A 25,875-nucleotide genomic window follows, 5' to 3' on the forward strand; every position below is an offset into this window, starting at 1 on the left:
TTCAGTAATATTACCACCATTCAACCACAACCCTGGACATTTGTGCTGTGCACCAGTCAGGCTGTAGATTCAGGTTCCACTCCAGAGGCTTCAGCATATAAACCAGACCCAGCTGCCCACCTGGATGGATGTAAAAGATCCTATGGCACTAATTTGGGAAGAAAGAGTAAAGATATTCTCTCCAGAATCCTGGCCTCCATTTATCAAACAGCACCAAGAATAACTTGTATAGCCATCTCAATTCTGCTTGTGGGATCCTGCTGTGCCATGTTTACTGACAGAACAGGAACCTCCACCCTTCAGAAGTCATTGACTGGGGGCAAACAGCTTTGTGAAGTTTTTAGAACAAGCAAGGTGCTTATATAAATCGAAGTCCTTTCTCCTCATTAAAAGTCAACAGCATTTCGAACATTTACTAACCTACTTAGTGACACCTACTGGCTGGTGATGTGGTTAACACATTCTGTTCAACAGAACTGTTTTATCAAACACAAACCTGACTGACTCTTTCTCAGTTCAGATACTAGCATGTTTCTATAATGGATCTCGGGGCTTCACGCACCACTCCTATAAGACAACAGCACAACTGACAAAGAGCTCAACACTGTCTACTGATTGAATGAATATTCCCCCAAAAGACTGCAAGTCAACTTGCTCTCAATGACTGGAGGAAGCAGCAGCAGCACTGGGCACTGGGGAAGATAAACAGCTGCCCTTCAGGTTGCTTATGTGAAAGCAGGAGGAATGTAGTAATGGCACTAATCACACACTGGGATCAGGATGCAACACATTATTGCATACTTAGCACATATTGCACAAGGACTCTAACATCCACATTCAGAAACAGAATTGCACAATATGGAAGGGGGCCCTTTCCCCATAGCCCCCTACAATGTTATTCCCTTTTAAGTATTAATCAGCTTCTGAAAGTTCCTACTGAATCTGCTTCCAGTTCCCCACCAGGCAGTGTGGTGAATTCCAGATTACAATGACCGAGAGGAGATTTAACAGACAATAGAATCTTACCCAGGGCAAACGGGGTAGTTCTGCTGAACCTCTCGGTGGTAAAAGGAGAATACAGAGGGTCAGATGATCATTTTTTTCACCAGCTCTCAATAGGGATAAGATTGAAACTGAGGAAATCCTTAAAAATGAACCCTCTATGAAACTTTCATGCTGTGCAAATGGCAAGAGAATCGTACCATTACGTCATGCCTGAGAAACTGTACCTAGTGTACAAAGTGCATGGTAATTAGGACATTTTGGATGCGGAAGGAGATATGGCTCTGAGAATATCTCAGCCTCTAGAAGATGTGGGTTCCTGTCCCACTGCAGAGACCTGATCACATATTTCAGACCCACACTCCCCAGCTCCAGGACTGAGTAAATGCTGTACTGTTGGTGAGGGTCCTGCAGCATTTCAGATGAGATGGGCGTCAACCAATGTCATAAATATAATCTTGCCAACATCATGTTTGCAGGAGCTTGCTGCGATCAAACTGGCTGCCATATTTCCTCCATCAAACAGTGACCAGACTTCAAAACTACAACATTAGCTGTGAAGCACTTGACATGTTGAAAGCTGCTGTACAAATTTACATGCATGCACTTATTATCCCTTCCACAAAGAATACTGCACATTTACAGAATGCATATTCTAGATTAGAGTGGTGCTGGAAAAGCACAGCAGTTCAGGCAGCATCCGAGCAGCAGTAAAATTGACGTTTCAGACAAAAGCCCTTCATCAGGACCACTCTAATCTAGAATCTGGTTTCCAGCATCTGCAGTCCTTGTTTTTACCTTTACAGAATGCACTCCAGTTGCTGCAAACCCACACTTCCTTTCCGGTGATGTGAAAAAAGGACAGTCACAGATGATGCAATGAAAAGCCCAGAAAACCTCATAACCCAATACAACACACACACACATAAAATCACAGAATATTACAACATGGGGAGGGGAGAGGAGAGAAGGGGCGAGGTTAATCAGCCTATAGCACTCGCACCAGCTCTTTGAAAGAACTACCCAATTAGTCTTATGCCTCCACCACACCCCCAGCCCTTATACATACATTGAATATATTATCTGACATAAATTACCGAAACAATAAACAATAGAGGGTGTGGGCCAAGAGGTTAAAGGTCTCATGGATCTGAAACTACTCAAGTAGCTCATTCCCATAGGAAGCCTTTGGCAGTGCAACACTAAATGCAACCAAATACAAAATGTTCAAGAGGCAAACAACAAAAACAGCTGAGGGGGTGGCTCATAATTCACAGTGCTTTCACCGCACATCCCATTTCAAGAAGTGACAATCCAGGAGTCTGTTTACAAGCCACCTTAGTAAACTGATTAGTGTTAAATATATTTAGCAGCTTCGTTTCATTGCAATGGTCTCTCAATAATCACCCAGAGTCTGAAAAACTTAAAGCAATAAAGTGTAACGACTTTACCACCACCACACTAATGGCAGCAGCCATGTGGAACAATCAAACTCTTGATCTGGGGGCTTGGAATGTCTCTTGTAACAGAGAAAGCAGCTCACAGAAGTAGAATTGGAGCTGTCTGAATGAATCTGAATGGGAAATAGGAGCATGAACATTGAATCCGAACAAATAGTGACGTTGGTGGAACTGGGAACAGGAAGGGTCCACTTGATATAGCACTTCACGACTGAGACTGGGAATTGTTTCGAGCTTCGGCATTATAGCTAAGAAAGTGGATGGTCAGAGAGAGACATGCAGCCAAAGGAATGGTTCCACTGAGCTACAGGCCAAACTCTCTGACACTATGTGACAGCAAGGGTGTGGGGATCAGATGGAACAAGCTGACAATACAAATTGGCACAGTGTCCAGGAAAATATAGATTCAGCCTCCCATCTGTCATCTGTCATCTTGGGATGATCAAGCAAGATTTAATAGGGGCGGCACGGTGGCACAGTGGTTAGCACTGCTGCCTCACAGCGCCAGAGACCTGGGTTCAATTCCCGACTCAGGCGACTGTCTGTGTGGAGTTTGCATATTCTCCCCGTGTCTGTGCGGGTTTCCTCTGGGTGCTCCGGTTTCCTCCCACAGTCCAAAGATGTGCAGGTTAGGTGAATTGGTCATGCTAAAATTGCCCGTAGTGTTAGGTAAAGGGGTAAATGTAGGGGAATGGGTGGGTTGCGCTTCGGCGGGTCGGTGTGGACTTGTTGGGCCGAAGGGCCTGTTTCCACACTGTAAGTAATCTAATCTAATAGGGTTAATAGGACGCAGCAGCGTTAACATTCTTGGGACACAGATTTGAATACCACTTTGGTGGATGGTAAAATTTGAGTTCAATAAAAATGTAAGGTGAAAAGCTATGCTAATAGTGATTGCGTAACCACTGTCAATTGTCCATCTGGGTCACTCCTATCCTTACCTGGTCTGGCCTACTCTAGAGAGACTGCAATGTGGTTGACACTCAATTGTCTTTTGGGCAATTATAAATGGGTAACAAGCACTGGACTAGCTAATGACACCCCATTCCAAGGAGGAAAAAAACAAGGGTGACTTTAAGAGAACTTCACGTTTGACCTCACATCCAGGTCAGAGGGCAAGCTGCTCAACTGAGCAGAAACACATCGTTGGGAGGGCATCTATTTAGTAGTGGGGACTTGGGCTTCATTTGACACGAGGCACAATGATTGCAGGACAACCATGGATCTTATGATCAGCAGCAGCTGGATGCTGAGCCAGAAGGCACAGCAGTGTTCAACTCAGCTTATCCTGGTCAGCGAGAAAGTCTTGAAGGCTGGAGAAACAGGGACAGTACGAGGCCATTCAGCCCCTTAAGCTTCCTCCACCATTCAATCAGGTCAAATCCATATCCTTGAACAGGGCTTCTGTAAAACCTACTGATCTTAGGTCTGCAAAGTTTCAATTAATTCCCAACACCCCAGGGTAGGGTGGGGTGTTTGAGAGGTAAGGATGAGGAGGAGAAAAGGGAAAACAAAAATATGACCAGATCACAAATCAAGAAATACAGACATATTCCCAAGCAGCAGCATTTAAAGGCAGGACATACTTTTCAAAAAATTTTGCTAACCATTAAATTTCAACTAAGCAATTTCTACCCTTTATATTTTGGATTCTTAATTAGCCGTACCATTTGCTGAGGTGCGTCTTGCTTCTAACACTCCATTGGAAACCACTAGCTTTCTCGTCCATGAACAAGACACTACTCCCCCTGCAACTGGGGCAAAGAAAGAAATCATTAAAAAGATGTTTTTGAACACAAAACAGCTCAGCACTGAGGAAAGGAAGACACTTTTTGTGTCGTCACTAAGCCAGTCCAGATTAGACGCAGAATAAAGTTCCCTCTGACTTGCTGTCGATGGCGCAGTTGACCCCAACCTCCTACCATCACAAGCTGGTCATCCTGAACTCCAAGTGACAGCTCCAAGCAGAACTACCAAGCAGATTTGTGCAATGAACACACCCCAAACTCAGTTCACACGAGGAAACACAGCAAGCTGATATGGCAAAATTACCCAGTCATTAGAGTGAGGCTCTGTTTAAACACAGAGTTTAAGACAGACAGGGTATTTTTCAAAGAACATTGAAAGATAAATGATGAAGATGGGTTTGTGCTGAAAATCTTGTGTGTTTGGTGTTATACCTGGTGTCAATTGCTGGAATCTCTGCTCCTTCTAAACCCCATGCTCTCTCCTGTTACACTGCTTAAAACAGGATGCAGTGTAGCTCCCTGTACATATCATGCAGGTCATCAGGCCATCCCCCCCACCCAGCACTTGGGTGGTCAGTAAAGTAAGGCTCTCCTTCCTATCTGTCCAGCTCTTGTCTGTCCAGCTCAGACCTCGATGCGGGCATCTGATCCTTTCCCCTCTTTCTGAAGCATGTCCTCCTGCTTCATCTTTGGCTTCTCAGTGCGTGTGTGCCAGACCAGGACCTAGGGGTGCAAAGGTGGTGGGGGTGGGAAAGAATGTAATAGCCATTAGCATTCACTCACTCTGTGTTACAAACAAGGTATGCATCAGCATTACTCTGGCAGGCAATGCACTGGAGCCTGGCCAGGGCAAGCGGCAAATTTTACAGCAGAGTCAACTCATTCAACTGGTCAGTCTTTTTTTTAAAGATTAGATTAGATTCTCTACAGTATGGAACCAGGCCACTTGAATAGTCTTGAAGTACCACAGTAAACTAAAACTACACAGAGATCTCCAACAAAACTAGGATTAATTCACTGGCAAAAATATACAGTGTGGCAATTACATGCATTAAACCAATGCAAGTCACTCTCAACAGGGCAGTCTCAACTCTCAACTGACAGAAGAATTATCCTATTTTCTCCACACTGCCTTCAGAAGATATCATCACAATGTAAATTCAGCCCTTACAGACAATTACTTCAGTAAAAGCTGTGCCTATTGTGGCAATGAAAGTGTCTTTTTGGAGGTGGGGTGGGGGAAGAATTACAACTTTCTGGACCAATGTTTGTTCAGACAGGATGCAAAGAAATATGGAGCAGAAATGTCAAGCTAAGTTCAGTGATTAATGAGGAGCAAGAGTTTGCGGCTCAACCACCAAGAGTTACGATAATTTCAGGAATTTGTCTTTGAACAAAGAGCTATTATGTATACTTTAAACTGCAAGTAACGAATAGAAACTGGGATGGTAGCAGGGACAGGGACTGTGGTGATATGCAGAGACTGGAGAGCCCTCATTAGGTGGTTAAGGGAAGTTTAATACAGGCGCTCAAACTCATGAAGAGTTTGGATACAGTAAATAAGGAGAAACGGTTTCCAGCGACTAGTACCAAAAGGGAAAATAAGTATGAGTAAGGAGCATGTGAGTGACCTCTATCAAAGAGCCAGTACAGGGTCAATAGCTGGAAGGCTTCTTCGGTGCCAAAGCACCCAACAAATTAATTTAATCTGAAGAATTAGGAATACGGCAAGATCCATATAAATGGACATTTAATTTTACATAGACCCATTTAACTTCACTAAGACCCCCTGTGACCAAGTGATTATCCTGCTACCTACCATGTTACAGTTATCTGCCTTGGGTTCAAGCTCCTCAATGGAGACCAGCGATTGCAGCAGACTGCTTTCAAGGTAACCACGCTCTGCATTGATGTCGAACCTGGCCTCACGGTTAGCCAGAAGCAGCTGTAAGGCCACAGCAAACCCTGCCATGTCCATGGGGAAAGGACGGTTCGGTTTCCAGGCCGTGTAAAATCCAACCACCTTCCCATTCTCCACCAGCGGCCTCTCGAAACGTAAGCCTCCAACGAGACCCACTGGCCAAACAGAAACATGTTTTGTCCAGCGCATCTGCAGGAAGAGTGAGGCAACAGAAAGAGTAGTTTATGTCATGACTTCCCCACTTAACCCATCCAGAGTTAGATCAGTCCCTTATAGCAATCAGAAAGTGACAACTACCATCGGAGTGTTATCAAATGCCAGTTTCAACATTGCTAGCCATTACATTTGAAGTACTCTTGAATGTTTGGTGTGCTATTTCATCAGCTTACATCTGATTCTGGTAGGATACTGAACGAAACTTCAGATAAAAGAAATGCTTCATTACCTCTGTTGTTTTTTAGTTTTTACAGATTAGATGATACAATGCTCCTTGTACAAAGCTCTTTTAAACCCCTTTAAGTAAAGCTACTGGTCAGAGTGAGCTTGAAAACAACTGAGGGACAATCAGAAGGAACCTTCTTTTTAGTAAGTGCTGTGGTAACATTACTGCCATTACTAATTTAGAAATCATATGCAATAGACTCGTGCCTTCCCATAGCAGCAAGGACTACTTATACAAGCTGGGAATTTATCTTGCAAATGTTTCGTCCCCTGTCTAGGTGACATCCTCAGTGCTTGGGAGTCTCCTGTGAAGCGTTTCTATGCTGTTTCCTCCGGCATTTATAGTGGCCTGTCTCTGCCGCTTCCGGTTGTCAGTTCGAGCTGTCCACTGTAGTGGCCGGTATATTGGGTCCAGGTCGATGTGTTTGTTGATAAAGTCTGTGGAGGAGTGCCATGCCTCTAGGAATTCCCTGGCTGTTCTCTGTTTGGCTTGCCCTATAATGGTAGTGTTGTCCCAGTCGAATTCATGTTGCTTGTCGTCTGTGTGTGTGGCTACTAAGGATAGCTGGTCGTGTCGTTTCATGGCGAGTTGGTGTTCGTGTATACGGATCCTTAACTGTCTTCCTGATTGCCCGATGTAGTGTTTTGTGCAGTCCTTGCATGGGATTTTGTACACTACATGTACATGAGCAAAACTAATGTAGTGTACAAATTCCCATGCAAGGGCTGCACAAAACACTACATCGGACAAACAGGAAAACAGTTAACGATCCGTATACACGAACACCAACGTTTGCAAGACAAATTCCCAGCTCGGCGAACAGAACCACAACAACGAGCACCCGAGCTACAAATCTTCTACCAAACTTTGAACTACTTATACAAACGCAGTTCCATTTACTCATCAGATCAATGGTAACCGAGCGATATCACAACGTTCCAGGATTATTATGGTATCGACCGAGATGCATTAAACACAGGGCATGGCATCACTGACTGGGCTGTCTCTAATTGGTCCAGAAAAGGTGGTGGTGAACAGCTTTCTTAAACAGCTGCAGTCCATATGGTTTACACCCACTGTGCTGTTCAGAAGGACCCTATGACTATGACGGATTGGCAATATAATTACAAGTCAGGATGGCATGTGACTTGAAGGGGAATTTACAGGTTACATTGCTCCCCTTCACATTGTTCTAAAATGGTAGGTACAGGTCACTAGTTTCAAAAGTGCTGCTTAAGCAGCTGCAGTGTTTCTTAGATGGTACAGTGCTACTACAGTCAGCTGGTGACGGGAGTGAATGCTTGCATTGTGGCACCTGCTACAGAGGCGTTAAGTGTTAAGCATCTCTTGGGGGTGCACAGAGAAGTGTCTGGTTTGTGACAACTTTCGATACTTTTATACTTAACTATTCCAATGCTCTCCTGGACAGACACACCCTTTAACCTGCATAAGCATCAACTCCTTAAAAATAAAAACAGAAATTGCGAGAACAAAACTCATCTGGTCTGTCAGTACCTGGGGAGAGAAATCAGAGTTAATGTTTCGGCTGTTCTGGCATTCTGATGAAGGGTCACTGCATCCGATACGTTAACTCTCAATCCTCTCCACAGCTGCCAGACCTGCTGAGCTTTTCCAACAATTTCTATTTTTGTTTCTGATTTCCAGCATCCACATTTCTTTTAACTCCTTGATAATGCTCCCTCAGTTCCCTAACTTGCACAAATGCTATTAATCCAGCATCAGCGTGTTCACTGATCTCTGTGCTCTATTTTAGCCTTCACTCATTCCCTATTTTAATCACTCCATCATTGAGTATCTGAGAGTTCTTGCAAACCACCTTGGGACAAAGCATTCTTACAGTACAAGTATAAAGGTGAGCTTGTGTTCAGAATGAAAGCTCTGACCTACCTCATCAAACAACTTCAAACTGTAGGTGTTGTCATCATCTGCAAAGTAAACGACAGCCTCCTCGCTGAGCTCCCTGTTTTCCCGCAGCCACTGGATGCCCAGATTCCTTTGTTCCACACCGCGGGGCTTCAACCAGTTGGGATCACTCTCCTTCAGCTTGTAGATGGTGGGTGTCGGCAGGCTGAGGTGGGTGTAGGACAAGCCACTCTGTGCCAGGAGGTCAGCCACCAGCTTGGAACGATTGGCAGCATCTTCCACGACAATCCAGTGGAACTTCTTCACATGAAGGAAGGTCTGGGCGAGACGGACCAGCTCAGCTTTCTGCACCAATCTGCCGGGAGTAAGGAACCAAAGGAAGGTTACATACAACAGAAACCAAGTACTCCCACGTCATGAGGAGTGCCAGCAATGATGCAATGGGGGAAGCAAAACACATGCTGCACTGAGGTCTGTTTCTTCCCCTTCTGCATTTAGAGTGCTCAGTAAATAACGGTTAGAACGCCATTTTCCCAGATGGCCACCAGTGGCACCTTTTGTTAAACAGTATCTCTACAGCAAGTGGTACCAGGTGAAGGCCCGCTCCCACAAAGCATCTTCAGTCTTTGCTTAGTCTTGGGCCCATCTGGTGATTAGAGAATACACCACTGTTGAGTAGATACTGAAGAAGCACTACTTTAAATGTTCAGAAGAGTTATTGCATTATCGCAACAAGTTCATCTACATTTGGCCAAGCATAATGACTAAACGTTTAGAGAGCTGATACATATACATCTGAATGAGGGGGAGCAGAACTCTTTGCCTACAGCCACTTGACAGAGAGAGCTCAGCACAATGGAGTAGACCAATGTGTCCTGAACAGTTAGCAGCTTGAGAGGAATGGGTGGGGAGTAGCTACAAATCCATGAGATCGATATCCCATTGAATGCTTGAGCAGACTTTATAGGCTGAATGCCTTACTGTTGCTCCTATGACTCATTGTCTTATAAATAGTTGAAAAGAAAGCATTTGCAAGATTGTGTGGGGAAAGTGGGGCTGGAGCACTGGAGACTAATTGGAGAGATCTTTCAAAGGGCCAGTACAGGCATGATGGGCATAAAAGGTCTCATTCTTTTGTGTCAGTATGAATACCTGAGATACAAGATTCTGGGTTCAGGTTCCATTTCAGGACTTCAGGCAAAATCAAGGCTATTTCCCCAGTGCATTTCTGAGGGAATGCAAGATTGTAGAAATGCCGACTGCAGATGCTGGAGAGTCAGAGTCGAAAAGTGTGGTGCTGGAAAAGCACAACAGGTCAAGCAACATCCCAAGACAGACTGTTAGAGATGCAGGCGTTTGGAAGCTACATCTGCCATCTCAGCAACACGTAGACGATCCCACAACACTATTTTGAAAGCAACAGAGTGCAGATCCTCCCAGGGTCCTGGCCAATATCTATCCCTCTACTGCCATCACAAAAACATATGATTGGTCATTATCACATAACTGATTGTTGGAGCTTGCTATGCACAAATTGGGTGCTATATTCATCGGGGACTAGACTTCATGAAGCACTTCAATAGCTGAGAAAAATCTGTCGAATGGAGAAAAAAAAAATCAGCAAAAATTGGGAGAAAGAGAGAAGTTGGATATTTAATCCTTAGTGGTTTAGAACAATACTGACTATATTCAGAATGATAACTGAAAACACGAGGTATTTGATAAAAGCTGGAAAATTAATGAGTGTATGGGAAAAGAGAAGATGATGGATCAGTGACCAGTTTCAGCAAGGAGTCTGTCTGTGCTGTTGGTTTAGCAAAGGTTTTATTAAACCAAACCCATGGGACAGGTATTTCCCAGTTGATCAAATATTCCAGATAATCAATACATAACTAATGTAAAAACACACATAACTAATGGAGACATAATGCAGAGGATATAACACATCACTGTTATACTTTATTTACAGCATAAATCACTGATATAATAATGCAACTTTGCCTTAAATAAAACTTACCAGAGAGCCTTCTCATACACCCTCAACTGACTACTCAGACATCATGGTACTTGTGGAGAAATTGACTCAAAATTGAATCGAGTGTTGATATTTCATGTGGCCATTTGAATGAATGACAAGTCTGTTTACATTAAAAGGTAAATAACTAATTAAAAACTATGAGAATTGGACAGGATAATACAGTATACTGCTGTATATAATTTTTGCCTGTTTACCGAGAGTGCTGGTTCATTAGATGCTGGTTAAAACAAAGTTTGCTGTACTATGATTCATGGCCCAGGAAAACTGTCACCATTTAGAAGGGTCTACTTCATAATTGAGCCCCTGACCTGCACTACTATCACAGCTCAGGATTGAACCATACCTGGTGTATGTTGGAGTGATGGCATAAATGGTTGGCAGAGGCTGTCCGTCTGCTGCCATCTCCTCTGCTTTCAGCTGCCTCTGCAATTTCTTCACCTCGGCCTGAAGATGCAGCAGTTTCTGATCCTTCTGCCTAACCAGATCATTTGCAGACTTCATTTGTGGCGTGCAGTCACATGGCTGACCTTCAGAGGAACAGGAAAAGCGGTAAAGGAACAAGGAGACTTCAAACTGAAGAACGACTATTAGGCCTTCGTCTTGACTTACCCTCTTTCTCCAAGCATTTACTCCTCAAGGTTAACATTAACAATCACCTGATTGCCAGAACAAACAGAAACTCCAACTTAACTCACTTCTTGTTCCTAACCACTAATTTGTACCTCCAAGCTCCAATACCTCCCCAGCTTGTATGTTCTACACATAACAGCTGTCCATAGAAATTCTAAATCCTGAAACCTACAGTGGCAGCCCCAGTCTTTGCAAATAGTTTCTAAGTTTCAAGTCTGTGTTTTGCCTGTGTAGCTGTCACACCTTCACATTTACCCATATCACCAGAGAGAGACAGTGAAGTGTTCAGATCCAATGCAACTCCTCTTCAGAACAGTAAATTCAAATTAACTACAGAGTTCCAAGATGATCCTGGACTGGAAATGTTAACGATTTCTCTCTCCACAGACCCTGCCAGACATGCTGAGTTTCTCCAGCACCTGCGGGATTTTGTTTTTAATCATGTACAATTAAACGGATTTTACTGATTTCCAAGATTTTACTGAGCAGTTCAAAGGGCCGTATAGCTTTTTCCTGCACCTGTATTGCCTGTGGTTTGACCATACCTGCCTCCAGCATAACTGCCTTGTGCCTCCATGACCTTCACATTTACTCTCCTTCTGCAAAGGGAGAGATGGTTGCTGGGATTCAGTTCCACAACCATGTTTCACCCAAGTAACTAGAGTTGCCTGCACTCTGTCCTCAATCCATACCCATCAAACACACCTTGCCCAGCAAGAATCACTGGAACTGAGCAGAAGGAGCAATGCTGCCTGGTGCCACAGACTTTAAAGAAAGTTTACCACACGGAAAGAGGCCTCCTGACCCATAGTGTCTGTGCCAGCCCAAAACACAAGGCACCCAGACTAATACCACTTTGCAACACATGGCCCTGCAGATAATGACACTCTAGGCCCATATATAGCCGCCTTTCAAACTGTACTCTGATTTCGCACAAGTTCCAGCCTCCTAACATCCTTACCACCCTTCTAAAACTTCTACCAATCACAAAATCTGTGTCATCTGGTCAGTGACCTCGCTGCTAAGGGAAACAGATCCTTCCCATCCACTTTATCCAGATCCCTCTCAATTTTGCACATCTCCATTGAATATCCCCTCAATGCTCCAAGGAAAACAGTCAGTCATTCTTATAGATGCATTTTTCAAGTCCTTGCAACATCCGTATAAACCCCCACTACCCTCCCCTCTTCAGCAGGATTCCATCCCGTCTGCGACATGGCAACACAATGTTTAAGTGATGGAGCAACTAATGATTTCTAAAGGTCCAGCATAACCTCGTTTTGATTTTCAAATGACCAGCTAATAAAGGATTCTGTCTGCTTTCTTCAGTACTGTAACAAGCTGCCCCGCTACCTTTAGGAATCTGCACATTCTCTGCAAGATCTCTCATTTCCTCCACACCTCAATACCCTCCCTCTAACTGGAGGTTGCTTAGCCTTGTCTCAACTCCCTAAATGCATTACTTTACACTTCTCTGGTTTGAATTCTTTCTGCCACCTGACTAGCTCAGAAGTTAAACTGACTGGCATGTAAATATTTGCTCTATCTCTCGCTCTCCTTGTAAACAAAAGTACCTCCCTGCGTCTTACCAGGACAGATCAGGAGTAACCTTCAAAGCCAAAGTTAAATATTTAAGAAAAATAATGAGGCTGGGGCAATGGTAATTCTACTCACTGCAGTCAACAGCACTGCAGCAGTGACAAACGGTCACAGACTAGAAACAGGAACTCTTCGGTTTTTATCTTAATAGATACTGCCTGGCCTGATGACTATCTACTGAAACAGACTGAACAGACTGGCCTGACGGAAATGCACAAGACTGACCCAGCAACACTGAAGTTTTGGCAACCACAAATATTTCAAAAGATGTATTAAAATGTACAATATGAGTAAAGGGCTTGGAACACAAGGACTGATTGTAACGAGTGCGAGGGGGATGCAGAATTGGTACGACACAGAATAGTTAAGGAGGTTGAGGGGCTAAGGAAAATGATGGGGGAGGTAGTTAGGGGTCACGGTGGGGATACGTCATGAGGGAGGGATATTAGACTGAGGAATATGATCGAGGGAGCAATTATAAGAAAAATAATAATAGAGAAAAATGATGACCATAATATGTAGGCGTTAAAAGCAGGCTATTTGGCCAATCGGGCTTGTTCCTCCATTAAATTTGAATTAGCTCGTCACATGTACTCAAATGAGTACAGTGAAATGTTTACAAGCTGCCACTTACTGCATTACCTTAGGTTACAGATTCATGAGTATTAACACTTAGGAAGGAAAATAAAGTAGTAAGTCAGGCATTACACACTTTCAAAACTACAAAGTTACAGTAATAAATTAGAAAAATAAAAAAAAGTTCAGAATAGGAAACCAGATGATGTCTGATCTAATAATCTTCCACTCCACTTCCCTACTTACGGTGACGGTGATGGGGGGGGGTTGGGGGGTGACGGTGATGGGGGGGGGTTGGGGGGTGACGGTGATGGGGGGGGGTTGGGGGGTGACGGTGATGGGGGGGGGTTGGGGGGTGACGGTGATGGGGGGGGGTTGGGGGGTGACGGTGATGGGGGGGGGTTGGGGGGTGACGGTGATGGGGGGGGGTTGGGGGGTGACGGTGATGGGGGGGGGTTGGGGGGTGACGGTGATGGGGGGGGGTTGGGGGGTGACGGTGATGGGGGGGGGTTGGGGGGTGACGGTGATGGGGGGGGGGTTGGGGGGGGTTGAGGGTGACGGGTGTTGGGGGGTGACGGCGACGGGGGAGTAGGGGGTGACGGCGACGGGGGAGTAGGGGGTGACGGCGACGGGGGAGTAGGGGGTGACGGCGACGGGGGAGTAGGGGGTGACGGCGACGGGGGAGTAGGGGGTGACGGCGACGGGGGAGTAGGGGGTGACGGCGACGGGGGAGTAGGGGGTGACGGCGACGGGGGAGTAGGGGGTGACGGCGACGGGGGAGTAGGGGGTGACGGCGACGGGGGAGTAGGGGGTGACGGCGACGGGGGAGTAGGGGGTGACGGCGACGGGGGAGTAGGGGGTGACGGCGACGGGGGAGTAGGGGGTGACGGCGACGGGGGAGTAGGGGGTGACGACGGCGACGGGGGAGTAGGGGGTGACGGCGACGGGGGAGTAGGGGGTGACGGCGACGGGGGAGTAGGGGGTGACGGCGACGGGGGAGTAGGGGGTGACGGCGACGGGGGAGTAGGGGGTGACGGCGACGGGGGAGTAGGGGGTGACGGCGACGGGGGAGTAGGGGGTGACGGCGACGGGGGAGTAGGGGGTGACGGCGACGGGGGAGTAGGGGTGACGGCGACGGGGGAGTAGGGGGTGACGGCGACGGGGGAGTAGGGGGTGACGGCGACGGGGGAGTAGGGGGTGACGGCGACGGGGGAGTAGGGGGTGACGGCGACGGGGGAGTAGGGGGTGACGGCGACGGGGGAGTAGGGGGTGACGGCGACGGGGAGTAGGGGGTGACGGCGACGGGGGAGTAGGGGGTGACGGCGACGGGGAGTAGGGGGTGACGGCGACGGGGGAGTAGGGGGTGACGGCGACGGGGGAGTAGGGGGTGACGGCGACGGGGGAGTAGGGGGTGACGGCGACGGGGGAGTAGGGGGTGACGGCGACGGGGGAGTAGGGGGTGACGGCGACGGGGGAGTAGGGGGTGACGGCGACGGGGGAGTAGGGGGTGACGGCGACGGGGGAGTAGGGGGTGACGGCGACGGGGGAGTAGGGGGTGACGGCGACGGGGGAGTAGGGGGTGACGGCGACGGGGAGTAGGGGGTGACGGCGACGGGGGAGTAGGGGGTGACGGCGACGGGGGAGTAGGGGGGTGACGGCGACGGGGGAGTAGGGGGTGACGGCGACGGGGGAGTAGGGGGTGACGGCGACGGGGGAGTAGGGGGTGACGGCGACGGGGGAGTAGGGGGTGACGGCGACGGGGGAGTAGGGGTGACGGCGACGGGGGAGTAGGGGGTGACGGCGACGGGGGAGTAGGGGGTGACGGCGACGGGGGAGTAGGGGGTGACGGCGACGGGGAGTAGGGGTGACGGCGACGGGGGAGTAGGGGGTGACGGCGACGGGGGAGTAGGGGGTGACGGCGACGGGGGAGTAGGGGGTGACGGCGACGGGGGAGTAGGGGGGTGACGGCGACGGGGGAGTAGGGGGTGACGGCGACGGGGGAGTAGGGGGTGACGGCGACGGGGGAGTAGGGGGTGACGGCGACGGGGGAGTAGGGGGTGACGGCGACGGGGGAGTAGGGGGTGACGGCGACGGGGGAGTAGGGGGTGACGGCGACGGGGGAGTAGGGGGTGACGGCGACGGGGAGTAGGGGGTGACGGCGACGGGGGAGTAGGGGGTGACGGCGACGGGGGAGTAGGGGGTGACGGCGACGGGGGAGTAGGGGGTGACGGCGACGGGGGAGTAGGGGGTGACGGCGACGGGGGAGTAGGGGGTGACGGCGACGGGGGAGTAGGGGGTGACGGCGACGGGGGAGTAGGGGGTGACGGCGACGGGGAGTAGGGGGTGACGGCGACGGGGGAGTAGGGGGTGACGGCGACGGGGGAGTAGGGGGTGACGGCGACGGGGGAGTAGGGGGTGACGGCGACGGGGAGTAGGGGGTGACGGCGACGGGGGAGTAGGGGGTGACGGCGACGGGGGAGTAGGGGGTGACGGCGACGGGGGAGTAGGGGGTGACGGCGACGGGGGAGTAGGGGGTGACGGCGACGGGGGAGTAGGGGGTGACGGCGACGGGGGAGTAGGGGGTGACGGCGACGGGGGAGTAGGGGGTGACGGCGACGGGGGAGTAGGGGGTGACGGCGACGGGGGAGTAGGGGGTGACGGCGACGGGGGAGTAGGGGGTGACGGCGACGGGGGAGTAGGGGGTGACGGCGACGGGGGAGTAGGGGGTGACGGCGACGGGGAGTAGGGGGTGACGGCGACGGGGGAGTAGGGGGTGACGGCGACGGGGGAGTAGGGGGTGACGGCGACGGGGAGTAGGGGGTGACGGCGACGGGGGAGTAGGGGGTGACGGCGACGGGGGAGTAGGGGGTGACGGCGACGGGGGAGTAGGGGGTGACGGCGACGGGGGAGTAGGGGGTGACGGCGACGGGGGAGTAGGGGGTGACGGCGACGGGGGAGTAGGGGGTGACGGCGACGGGGGAGTAGGGGGTGACGGCGACGGGGGAGTAGGGGGTGACGGCGACGGGGAGTAGGGGGTGACGGCGACGGGGGAGTAGGGGGTGACGGCGACGGGGGAGTAGGGGGTGACGGCGACGGGGGAGTAGGGGGTGACGGCGACGGGGAGTAGGGGGTGACGGCGACGGGGGAGTAGGGGGTGACGGCGATGGGGGAGTAGGGGGTGACGGCGATGGGGGAGTAGGGGGTGACGGCGATGGGGGAGTAGGGGGTGACGGCGATGGGGGAGTAGGGGGTGACGGCGATGGGGGAGTAGGGGGGTGACGGCGATGGGGGAGTAGGGGGTGACGGCGATGGGGGAGTAGGGGGTGACGGCGATGGGGGAGTAGGGGGTGACGGCGATGGGGGAGTAGGGGGTGACGGCGATGGGGGAGTAGGGGGTGACGGCGATGGGGAGTAGGGGGTGACGGCGATGGGGGAGTAGGGGGTGACGGCGATGGGGGAGTAGGGGGTGACGGCGATGGGGGAGTAGGGGGTGACGGCGATGGGGGAGTAGGGGGTGACGGCGATGGGGGAGTAGGGGGTGACGGCGATGGGGGAGTAGGGGGTGACGGCGATGGGGGAGTAGGGGGTGACGGCGATGGGGGAGTAGGGGGTGACGGCGATGGGGGAGTAGGGGGTGACGGCGATGGGGGAGTAGGGGGTGACGGCGATGGGGGAGTAGGGGGTGACGGCGATGGGGGAGTAGGGGGTGACGGCGATGGGGGAGTAGGGGGTGACGGCGATGGGGGAGTAGGGGGTGACGGCGATGGGGAGTAGGGGTGACGGCGATGGGGGAGTAGGGGGTGACGGCGATGGGGGAGTAGGGGGTGACGGCGATGGGGGAGTAGGGGGTGACGGCGATGGGGAGTAGGGGGTGACGGCGATGGGGGAGTAGGGGGTGACGGCGATGGGGAGTAGGGGGTGACGGCGATGGGGGAGTAGGGGGTGACGGCGATGGGGGAGTAGGGGGTGACGGCGATGGGGGAGTAGGGGGTGACGGCGATGGGGGAGTAGGGGGTGACGGCGATGGGGGAGTAGGGGGTGACGGCGATGGGGGAGTAGGGGGTGACGGCGATGGGGGAGTAGGGGGTGACGGCGATGGGGGAGTAGGGGGTGACGGCGATGGGGGAGTAGGGGGTGACGGCGATGGGGGAGTAGGGGGTGACGGCGATGGGGGAGTAGGGGGTGACGGCGATGGGGGAGTAGGGGGTGACGGCGATGGGGGAGTAGGGGTGACGGCGATGGGGGAGTAGGGGGTGACGGCGATGGGGGAGTAGGGGGTGACGGCGATGGGGGAGTAGGGGGTGACGGCGATGGGGGAGTAGGGGGTGACGGCGATGGGGGAGTAGGGGGTGACGGCGATGGGGGAGTAGGGGGTGACGGCGATGGGGGAGTAGGGGGTGACGGCGATGGGGGAGTAGGGGGTGACGGCGATGGGGGAGTAGGGGGTGACGGCGATGGGGGAGTAGGGGGTGACGGCGATGGGGGAGTAGGGGGTGACGGCGATGGGGGAGTAGGGGGTGACGGCGATGGGGGAGTAGGGGGTGACGGCGATGGGGGAGTAGGGGGTGACGGCGATGGGGGAGTAGGGGGTGACGGCGATGGGGGAGTAGGGGGTGACGGCGATGGGGGAGTAGGGGGTGACGGCGATGGGGGAGTAGGGGGTGACGGCGATGGGGGAGTAGGGGGTGACGGCGATGGGGGAGTAGGGGGTGACGGCGATGGGGGAGTAGGGGGTGACGGCGATGGGGGAGTAGGGGGTGACGGCGATGGGGGAGTAGGGGGTGACGGCGATGGGGGAGTAGGGGGTGACGGCGATGGGGGAGTAGGGGGTGACGGCGATGGGGGAGTAGGGGGTGACGGCGATGGGGGAGTAGGGGGTGACGGCGATGGGGGAGTAGGGGGTGACGGCGATGGGGGAGTAGGGGGTGACGGCGATGGGGGAGTAGGGGGTGACGGCGATGGGGAGTAGGGGGTGACGGCGATGGGGGAGTAGGGGGTGACGGCGATGGGGGAGTAGGGGGTGACGGCGATGGGGGAGTAGGGGGTGACGGCGATGGGGGAGTAGGGGGTGACGGCGATGGGGGAGTAGGGGGTGACGGCGATGGGGGAGTAGGGGGTGACGGCGATGGGGGAGTAGGGGGTGACGGCGATGGGGGAGTAGGGGGTGACGGCGATGGGGGAGTAGGGGGTGACGGCGATGGGGGAGTAGGGGGTGACGGCGATGGGGGAGTAGGGGGTGACGGCGATGGGGAGTAGGGGGTGACGGCGATGGGGGAGTAGGGGGTGACGGCGATGGGGGAGTAGGGGGTGACGGCGATGGGGGAGTAGGGGGTGACGGCGATGGGGGAGTAGGGGGTGACGGCGATGGGGGAGTAGGGGGTGACGGCGATGGGGGAGTAGGGGGTGACGGCGATGGGGGAGTAGGGGGTGACGGCGATGGGGGAGTAGGGGGTGACGGCGATGGGGGAGTAGGGGGTGACGGCGATGGGGGAGTAGGGGGTGACGGCGATGGGGGAGTAGGGGGTGACGGCGATGGGGGAGTAGGGGGTGACGGCGATGGGGGAGTAGGGGGTGACGGCGATGGGGGAGTAGGGGGTGACGGCGATGGGGGAGTAGGGGGTGACGGCGATGGGGGAGTAGGGGGTGACGGCGATGGGGAGTAGGGGGTGACGGCGATGGGGGAGTAGGGGGTGACGGCGATGGGGAGTAGGGGGTGACGGCGATGGGGGAGTAGGGGGTGACGGCGATGGGGGAGTAGGGGGTGACGGCGATGGGGAGTAGGGGGTGACGGCGATGGGGGAGTAGGGGGTGACGGCGATGGGGGAGTAGGGGGTGACGGCGATGGGGGAGTAGGGGGTGACGGCGATGGGGGAGTAGGGGGTGACGGCGATGGGGGAGTAGGGGGTGACGGCGATGGGGGAGTAGGGGGGTGACGGCGATGGGGGAGTAGGGGGTGACGGCGATGGGGGAGTAGGGGGTGACGGCGATGGGGGAGTAGGGGGTGACGGCGATGGGGAGTAGGGGGTGACGGCGATGGGGGAGTAGGGGGTGACGGCGATGGGGGAGTAGGGGGTGACGGCGATGGGGGAGTAGGGGGTGACGGCGATGGGGGAGTAGGGGGTGACGGCGATGGGGGAGTAGGGGGTGACGGCGATGGGGGAGTAGGGGGTGACGGCGATGGGGGAGTAGGGGGTGACGGCGATGGGGAGTAGGGGGTGACGGCGATGGGGGAGTAGGGGGTGACGGCGATGGGGGAGTAGGGGGTGACGGCGATGGGGGAGTAGGGGGTGACGGCGATGGGGGAGTAGGGGGTGACGGCGATGGGGGAGTAGGGGTGACGGCGATGGGGGAGTAGGGGGTGACGGCGATGGGGGAGTAGGGGGTGACGGCGATGGGGGAGTAGGGGGTGACGGCGATGGGGAGTAGGGGGTGACGGCGATGGGGGAGTAGGGGGTGACGGCGATGGGGGAGTAGGGGGTGACGGCGATGGGGGAGTAGGGGGTGACGGCGATGGGGGAGTAGGGGGTGACGGCGATGGGGGAGTAGGGGGTGACGGCGATGGGAGTAGGGGACGCGATGGGGAGTAGGGGGTGACGGCGATGGGGGAGTAGGGGGTGACGGCGATGGGGGAGTAGGGGGTGACGGCGATGGGGAGTAGGGGGTGACGGCGATGGGGGAGTAGGGGGTGACGGCGATGGGGGAGTAGGGGGTGACGGCGATGGGGGAGTAGGGGGTGACGGCGATGGGGGAGTAGGGGGTGACGGCGATGGGGGAGTAGGGGGTGACGGCGATGGGGAGTAGGGGGTGACGGCGATGGGGGAGTAGGGGGTGACGGCGATGGGGGAGTAGGGGGTGACGGCGATGGGGGAGTAGGGGGTGACGGCGATGGGGGAGTAGGGGGTGACGGCGATGGGGGAGTAGGGGGTGACGGCGATGGGGGAGTAGGGGGTGACGGCGATGGGGAGTAGGGGGTGACGGCGATGGGGGAGTAGGGGGTGACGGCGATGGGGGAGTAGGGGGTGACGGCGATGGGGGAGTAGGGGGTGACGGCGATGGGGAGTAGGGGGTGACGGCGATGGGGGAGTAGGGGGTGACGGCGATGGGGGAGTAGGGGGTGACGGCGATGGGGGAGTAGGGGGTGACGGCGATGGGGAGTAGGGGGTGACGGCGATGGGGGAGTAGGGGGTGACGGCGATGGGGGAGTAGGGGGTGACGGCGATGGGGGAGTAGGGGGTGACGGCGATGGGGGAGTAGGGGTGACGGCGATGGGGGAGTAGGGGGTGACGGCGATGGGGGAGTAGGGGGTGACGGCGATGGGGGAGTAGGGGGTGACGGCGATGGGGGAGTAGGGGGTGACGGCGATGGGGGAGTAGGGGGTGACGGCGATGGGGAGTAGGGGGTGACGGCGATGGGGGAGTAGGGGGTGACGGCGATGGGGGAGTAGGGGGTGACGGCGATGGGGAGTAGGGGGTGACGGCGATGGGGAGTGGGGGGTGACGGCGATGGGGGAGTGGGGGGTGACGGCGATGGGGGAGTGGGGGTGACGGCGATGGGGGGGTTGGGGGGTGACGGTGATGGGGGGTGGGTCGGGGTTGGGGGTTGAGGGTGATGGGGGGGGTGATGGGGGTTGAGGGTGACGGGTGTTGGGGGGTGACGGTGATGGGGGGGTGGGTCGGGGTTGGGGGTTGAGGGTGATGGGGGGGTGATGGGGGTTGAGGGTGACGGGTGTTGGGGGGTGAAGGTGATGGGGGGGTTTGGGGGTGACGGTGATGGGGGAGTTGGAGGGTGACGGTGATGGGGTTGACGGTGATGGGGGGGTTGGGGGGTGACGGTGATGGGGGGTTGGGGGGTGACGGTGATGGGGATGTAGGGGGTGACGGTGATGGGGGGTTGGGGGGCGACGGTGATGGGGGTTGGGGGGGGTGGGGGGGTTGGGGGGTGACGGCGATGGGGGGGTTGGGGGGTGACGGTGATGGGGATGTAGGGGGTGACGGTGATGGGGGGTTGGGGGGCGACGGTGATGAGGGTTGGGGGGGTTGGGGGGTGACGGCGATGGGGAGGGTTGGGGGGTGACGGCGATGGGGGGGTTGGGGGGTGACGGCGATGGGGGGGGTTGGGGGGTGACGGCGATGGGAGGGTTGGGGGGTGACGGCGATGGGAGGGTTGGGGGGTGACGGCGATGGGGGAGTGGGGGGTGACGGCGATGGGGGAGTGGGGGGTGACGGCGATGGGGGAGTGGGGGGTGACGGCGATGGGGGAGTGGGGGGTGACGGCGATGGGGTGGTTGGGGGGTGACGGCGATGGGGGGGTGGGTCGGGGTTGGGGGTTGAGGGTGATGGGGGGGTGATGGGGGTTGAGGGTGACGGGTGTTGGGGGGTGACGGTGATGGGGTGTGGGTCGGGGTTGGGGGTTGAGGGTGATGGGGGGGGTGATGGGGGTTGAGGGTGACGGGTGTTGGGGGGTGAAGGTGATGGGGGGGTTGGGGGGTGACGGCGATGGGGGGGTTGGGGGGTGACGGCGATGGGGGGGTTGGGGGTGACGGCGATGGGGTGGGTTGCGGGGTGACGGTGATGGGGGGGTTGGGGGGTGACGGTGATGGGGGGGTGACGGTGATGGTGGGGTGGGGTGTGTGGGGGGTGTGGGGTTTGGTGTGTGGGGGGGTGTGGGGGGTGGGGGTGTGGGTGGGGGGGTGTGGGTGGGGGGTGTGTGGGGGTGTGGGGGGGTGTGGGTGTGGTGTGTGCGGGGGGTGTGTGTGTGGGGGGTGGGGTGTGTGGGTGGGGGGTGTGGGTGGGGAGTGTGTGGGGGTGTGGGTGGGGAGTGTGTGGGGGGTGGTGTGGGTGGGGAGTGTGTGGGGGGGTGTGGGTGGGGAGTGTGTGGGGTTGGGGGGTGTGGGTGGGGAGTTTGTGGGGGGAGTGTGTGGGGGTGTGTGGGTGGGGTGTGGGGAGTGTGTGGGGGGTGGTGTGGGTGGGGTGTGGGGGGGTGACGGTGATGGGGGGGTGGGGGGTGACGGTGACGGGGGGGTGGGGGGTGACGGTGACGGGGGGGTTGGGGGGTGACGGTGATGGGGGGTTGGGGGGTGACGGTGATGGGGGGTTGGGGGGGGGATGGTGATGGGGGGGTGGGGTGTGTGTGTGTGGGGGGTGTGGGTGGGGGGTTGGGCGGTGTGGGGGTGGGGGGTTGGGCGGTGTCGGGTGTGGGTGACGGTGATGGGGGGGTGGGGGGGTTGGGGGGTGACGGTGATGGGGGGTGACGGTGATGGGTGGATTGGGGGGTGACGGTGATGGGGGGCTGACGGCGATGGGGGGGTTGGGGGGGTGACGGTGATGGGGGGGTGACGGTGATGGGGGGGGGTTGGGGGGTGACGGTGATGGGGGGGGGGTTGGGGGGTGACGGTGATGGGGGGGGGTTGGGGGGTGACGGTGATGGGGGGGGTTGGGGGGTGACGGTGATGGGGGGGTTGGGGGGTGACGGTGATGGGGGGGGTTGGGGGGTGACGGTGATGGGGGGGGTTGGGGAGGTGACGGTGATGGGGGGGTGACGGTGATGGGGCGGTTGGGGGGGTGTGTGGGGGGTGGTTGGGGGGGTGACGGTGATGGGGGGGTTGTGTGGGGGGTGGTTGGGGGGGTGACGGTGATGGGGGGGTGACGGTGATGGGGGGGTTGGGGGGGTGACGGTGATGGGGGGGTTGGGGGGGTGACGGTGATGGGGGGGTGACGGTGATGGGGGGGTGACGGTGATGGGGGGGTTGGGGGGGTGACGGTGATGGGGGGGTTTGGGGGGTGACGGTGATGGGGGGGTGACGGTGATGGGGGGGTGACGGTGATGGGGGGGTGACGGTGATGGGGGGGGTGACGGTGATGGGGGGGGGTGACGGTGATGGGGGGGGTGACGGTGATGGGGGGGGGTGACGGTGATGGGGGGGTGACGGTGATGGGGGGTGACGGTGATGGGGGGGTGACGGTGATGGGGGGGTGACGGTGATGGGGGGTTGGGGTTGACGGTGATGGGGGGGTTGGGGGGTGACGGTGATGGGGGGGGTTGGGGGGGTGACGGTGATGGGGGGGGTTGGGGGGGTGACGGTGATGGGGGGGGTTGGGGGTGACGGTGATGGGGGGGTGTGTGGGGGTGGTTGGGGGGGTGGCGGTGATGGGGGGGTGACGGTGATGGGGGGGGTTGGGGGTGACGGTGATGGGGGGGGTGGCGGTGATGGGGGGGTGACGGTGATGGGGGGGTTGGGGGGTGACGGTGATGGGGGGGTGACGGTGATGGGGGGGTGACGGTGATGGGGGGTTGGGGGGGTGACGGTGATGGGGGGGTTGGGGGGGTGACGGTGATGGGGGGTTGGGGGGGTGACGGTGATGGGGGGGGTGACGGTGATGGGGGGGTTGGGGGGGTGGCGGTGATGGGGGGGTGACGGTGATGGGGGGGTGGGGGGGGTGACGGTGATGGGGGGGTGACGGTGATGGGGGGGGGTTGGGGGGGTGACGGTGATGGGGGGGGTGACGGTGATGGGGGGGGTTGGGGGGGTGACGGTGATGGGGGGGTTGGGGGGTGACGGTGATGGGGGGGGTGACGGTGATGGGGGGGTTGGGGGGTGACGGTGATGGGGGGGTTGGGGGGGGTGACGGTGATGGGGGGGTTGGGGGGTGACGGTGATGGGGGGGTGACGGTGATGGGGGGGTTGGGGGGGTGACGGTGATGGGGGGGTTGGGGGGGTGACGGTGATGGGGGGGGTGACGGTGATGGGGGGGTTGGGGGGTGACGGTGATGGGGGGGTGACGGTGATGGGGGGGTTGGGGGGGTGACGGTGATGGGGGGGTTGGGGGGGTGGCGGTGATGGGGGGGTTGGGGGGGTGGCGGTGATGGGGGGGTTGGGGGGGTGGCGGTGATGGGGGGGTGACGGTGATGGGGGGGTGACGGTGATGGGGGGGTTGGGGGGTGACGGTGATGGGGGGGTGACGGTGATGGGGGGGTGGTTGGGGGGGTGACGGTGATGGGGGGGTTGGGGGGGGTGTGTGGGGGGTGGTTGGGGGGGTGACGGTGATGGGGGGGGGTTGGGGGGTGACGGTGATGGGGGGGGTTGGGGGTGACGGTGATGGGGGGGGTTGGGGGGTGACGGTGATGGGGGGGTGGGGAGGTGACGGTGATGGGGGGGTGACGGTGATGGGGCGGTTGGGGGGGTGTGTGGGGGGTGGTTGGGGGGTGACGGTGATGGGGGGGTTGGGGGGTGTGTGGGGGGGGGTGGTTGGGGGGGTGACGGTGATGGGGGGGTTGGGGGGTGTGTGGGGGGGGTGGTTGGGGGGGTGACGGTGATGGGGGGGTGACGGTGATGGGGGGTTTGGGGGGGTGACGGTGAGGGGGGGTTGGGGGGGTGACGGTGATGGGGGGGGTTGGGGGGTGACGGTGATGGGGGGGTGACGGTGATGGGGGGGTGACGGTGATGGGGGGGTTGGGGGGTGACGGTGATGGGGGGGGTTGGGGGGTGACGGTGATGGGGGGTGACGGTGATGGGGGGGTGACGGTGATGGGGGGGGGTTGGGGGGTGACGGTGATGGGGGGGTTGGGGGGGTGACGGTGATGGGGGGGTTGGGGGGGTGACGGTGATGGGGGGGGGGTTGGGGGGTGACGGTGATGGGGGGGTTGGGGGGGTGTGTGGGGGGTGGTGGGGGGGTGGCGGTGATGGGGGGGTGACGGTGATGGGGGAGGGTTGGGGGGTGACGGTGATGGGGGGGTGACGGTGATGGGGGGGTGACGGTGATGGGGGGGTGACGGTGATGGGGGGGGTTGGGGGGGGTGACGGTGATGGGGGGGTTGGGGGGTGACGGTGATGGGGGGGTGACGGTGATGGGGGGGTTGGGGGGGTGACGGTGATGGGGGGGTTGGGGGGGTGACGGTGATGGGGGGGTGACGGTGATGGGGGGGTTGGGGGGTGACGGTGATGGGGGGGTGACGGTGATGGGGGGGTGACGGTGATGGGGGGGTTGGGGGGTGACGGTGATGGGGGGGTGACGGTGATGGGGGGGGTTGGGGGGGTGGCGGTGATGGGGGGGTGACGGTGATGGGGGGGTGACGGTGATGGGGGGTTGGGGGGTGACGGTGATGGGGGGGTGACGGTGATGGGGGGGGTTGGGGGGGTGACGGTGATGGGGGGTGACGGTGATGGGGGGGTTGGGCGGGTGACGGTGATGGGGGGGGTGACGGTGATGGGGGGGTGACGGTGATGGGGGGGTTGGGGGGTGACGGTGATGGGGGGTGACGGTGATGGGGGGGGTTGGGGGGGTGACGGTGATGGGGGGGTTGGGGGGGTGACGGTGATGGGGGGGTGACGGTGATGGGAGGGTGACGGTGATGGGGGGGTTGGGGGGTGACGGTGATGGGGGGTTGGGGGGTGACGGTGATGGGGGGGTTGGGGGGGTGACGGTGATGGGGGGGTTGGGGGGTGACGGTGATGGGGGGGTTGGGGGGGGTGACGGTGATGGGGGGGTGACGGTGATGGGGGGGTTGGGGGGTGACGGTGATGGGGGGGTGACGGTGATGGGGGGGGTTGGGGGGGTGACGGTGATGGGCGGGTGACG

General features: G+C 57.3%; 1 protein-coding gene across 2 annotated transcripts in view; it reads right to left on the bottom strand.

Moving 5' to 3' along the window:
- Positions 1-901: 901 nt before the first annotated feature.
- Positions 902-25,875, bottom strand: part of b3gat3 (beta-1,3-glucuronyltransferase 3 (glucuronosyltransferase I)) — a 27,358-nt gene continuing 2,384 nt past the window's right edge. Inside the window, exons 2-5 of one of the 2 annotated variants that reach the window (XM_072551194.1) lie at positions 10,839-11,022; positions 8,482-8,812; positions 6,030-6,320; positions 902-4,933 (exon numbers count right to left, since the gene is read on the bottom strand). In XM_072551194.1, coding sequence (XP_072407295.1) covers positions 4,835-4,933; positions 6,030-6,320; positions 8,482-8,812; positions 10,839-11,022 — 905 coding nt within the window. In that variant the 3' untranslated portion in view covers positions 902-4,834. The remainder of the gene's footprint in view (positions 4,934-6,029; positions 6,321-8,481; positions 8,813-10,838; positions 11,023-25,875) is intronic. The other variant, XM_072551195.1, reaches the window with a different exon arrangement.

Source organism: Chiloscyllium punctatum, chromosome 31, assembly GCF_047496795.1.
Source record: "Chiloscyllium punctatum isolate Juve2018m chromosome 31, sChiPun1.3, whole genome shotgun sequence".
NCBI classification, from domain to species: domain Eukaryota; kingdom Metazoa; phylum Chordata; class Chondrichthyes; order Orectolobiformes; family Hemiscylliidae; genus Chiloscyllium; species Chiloscyllium punctatum.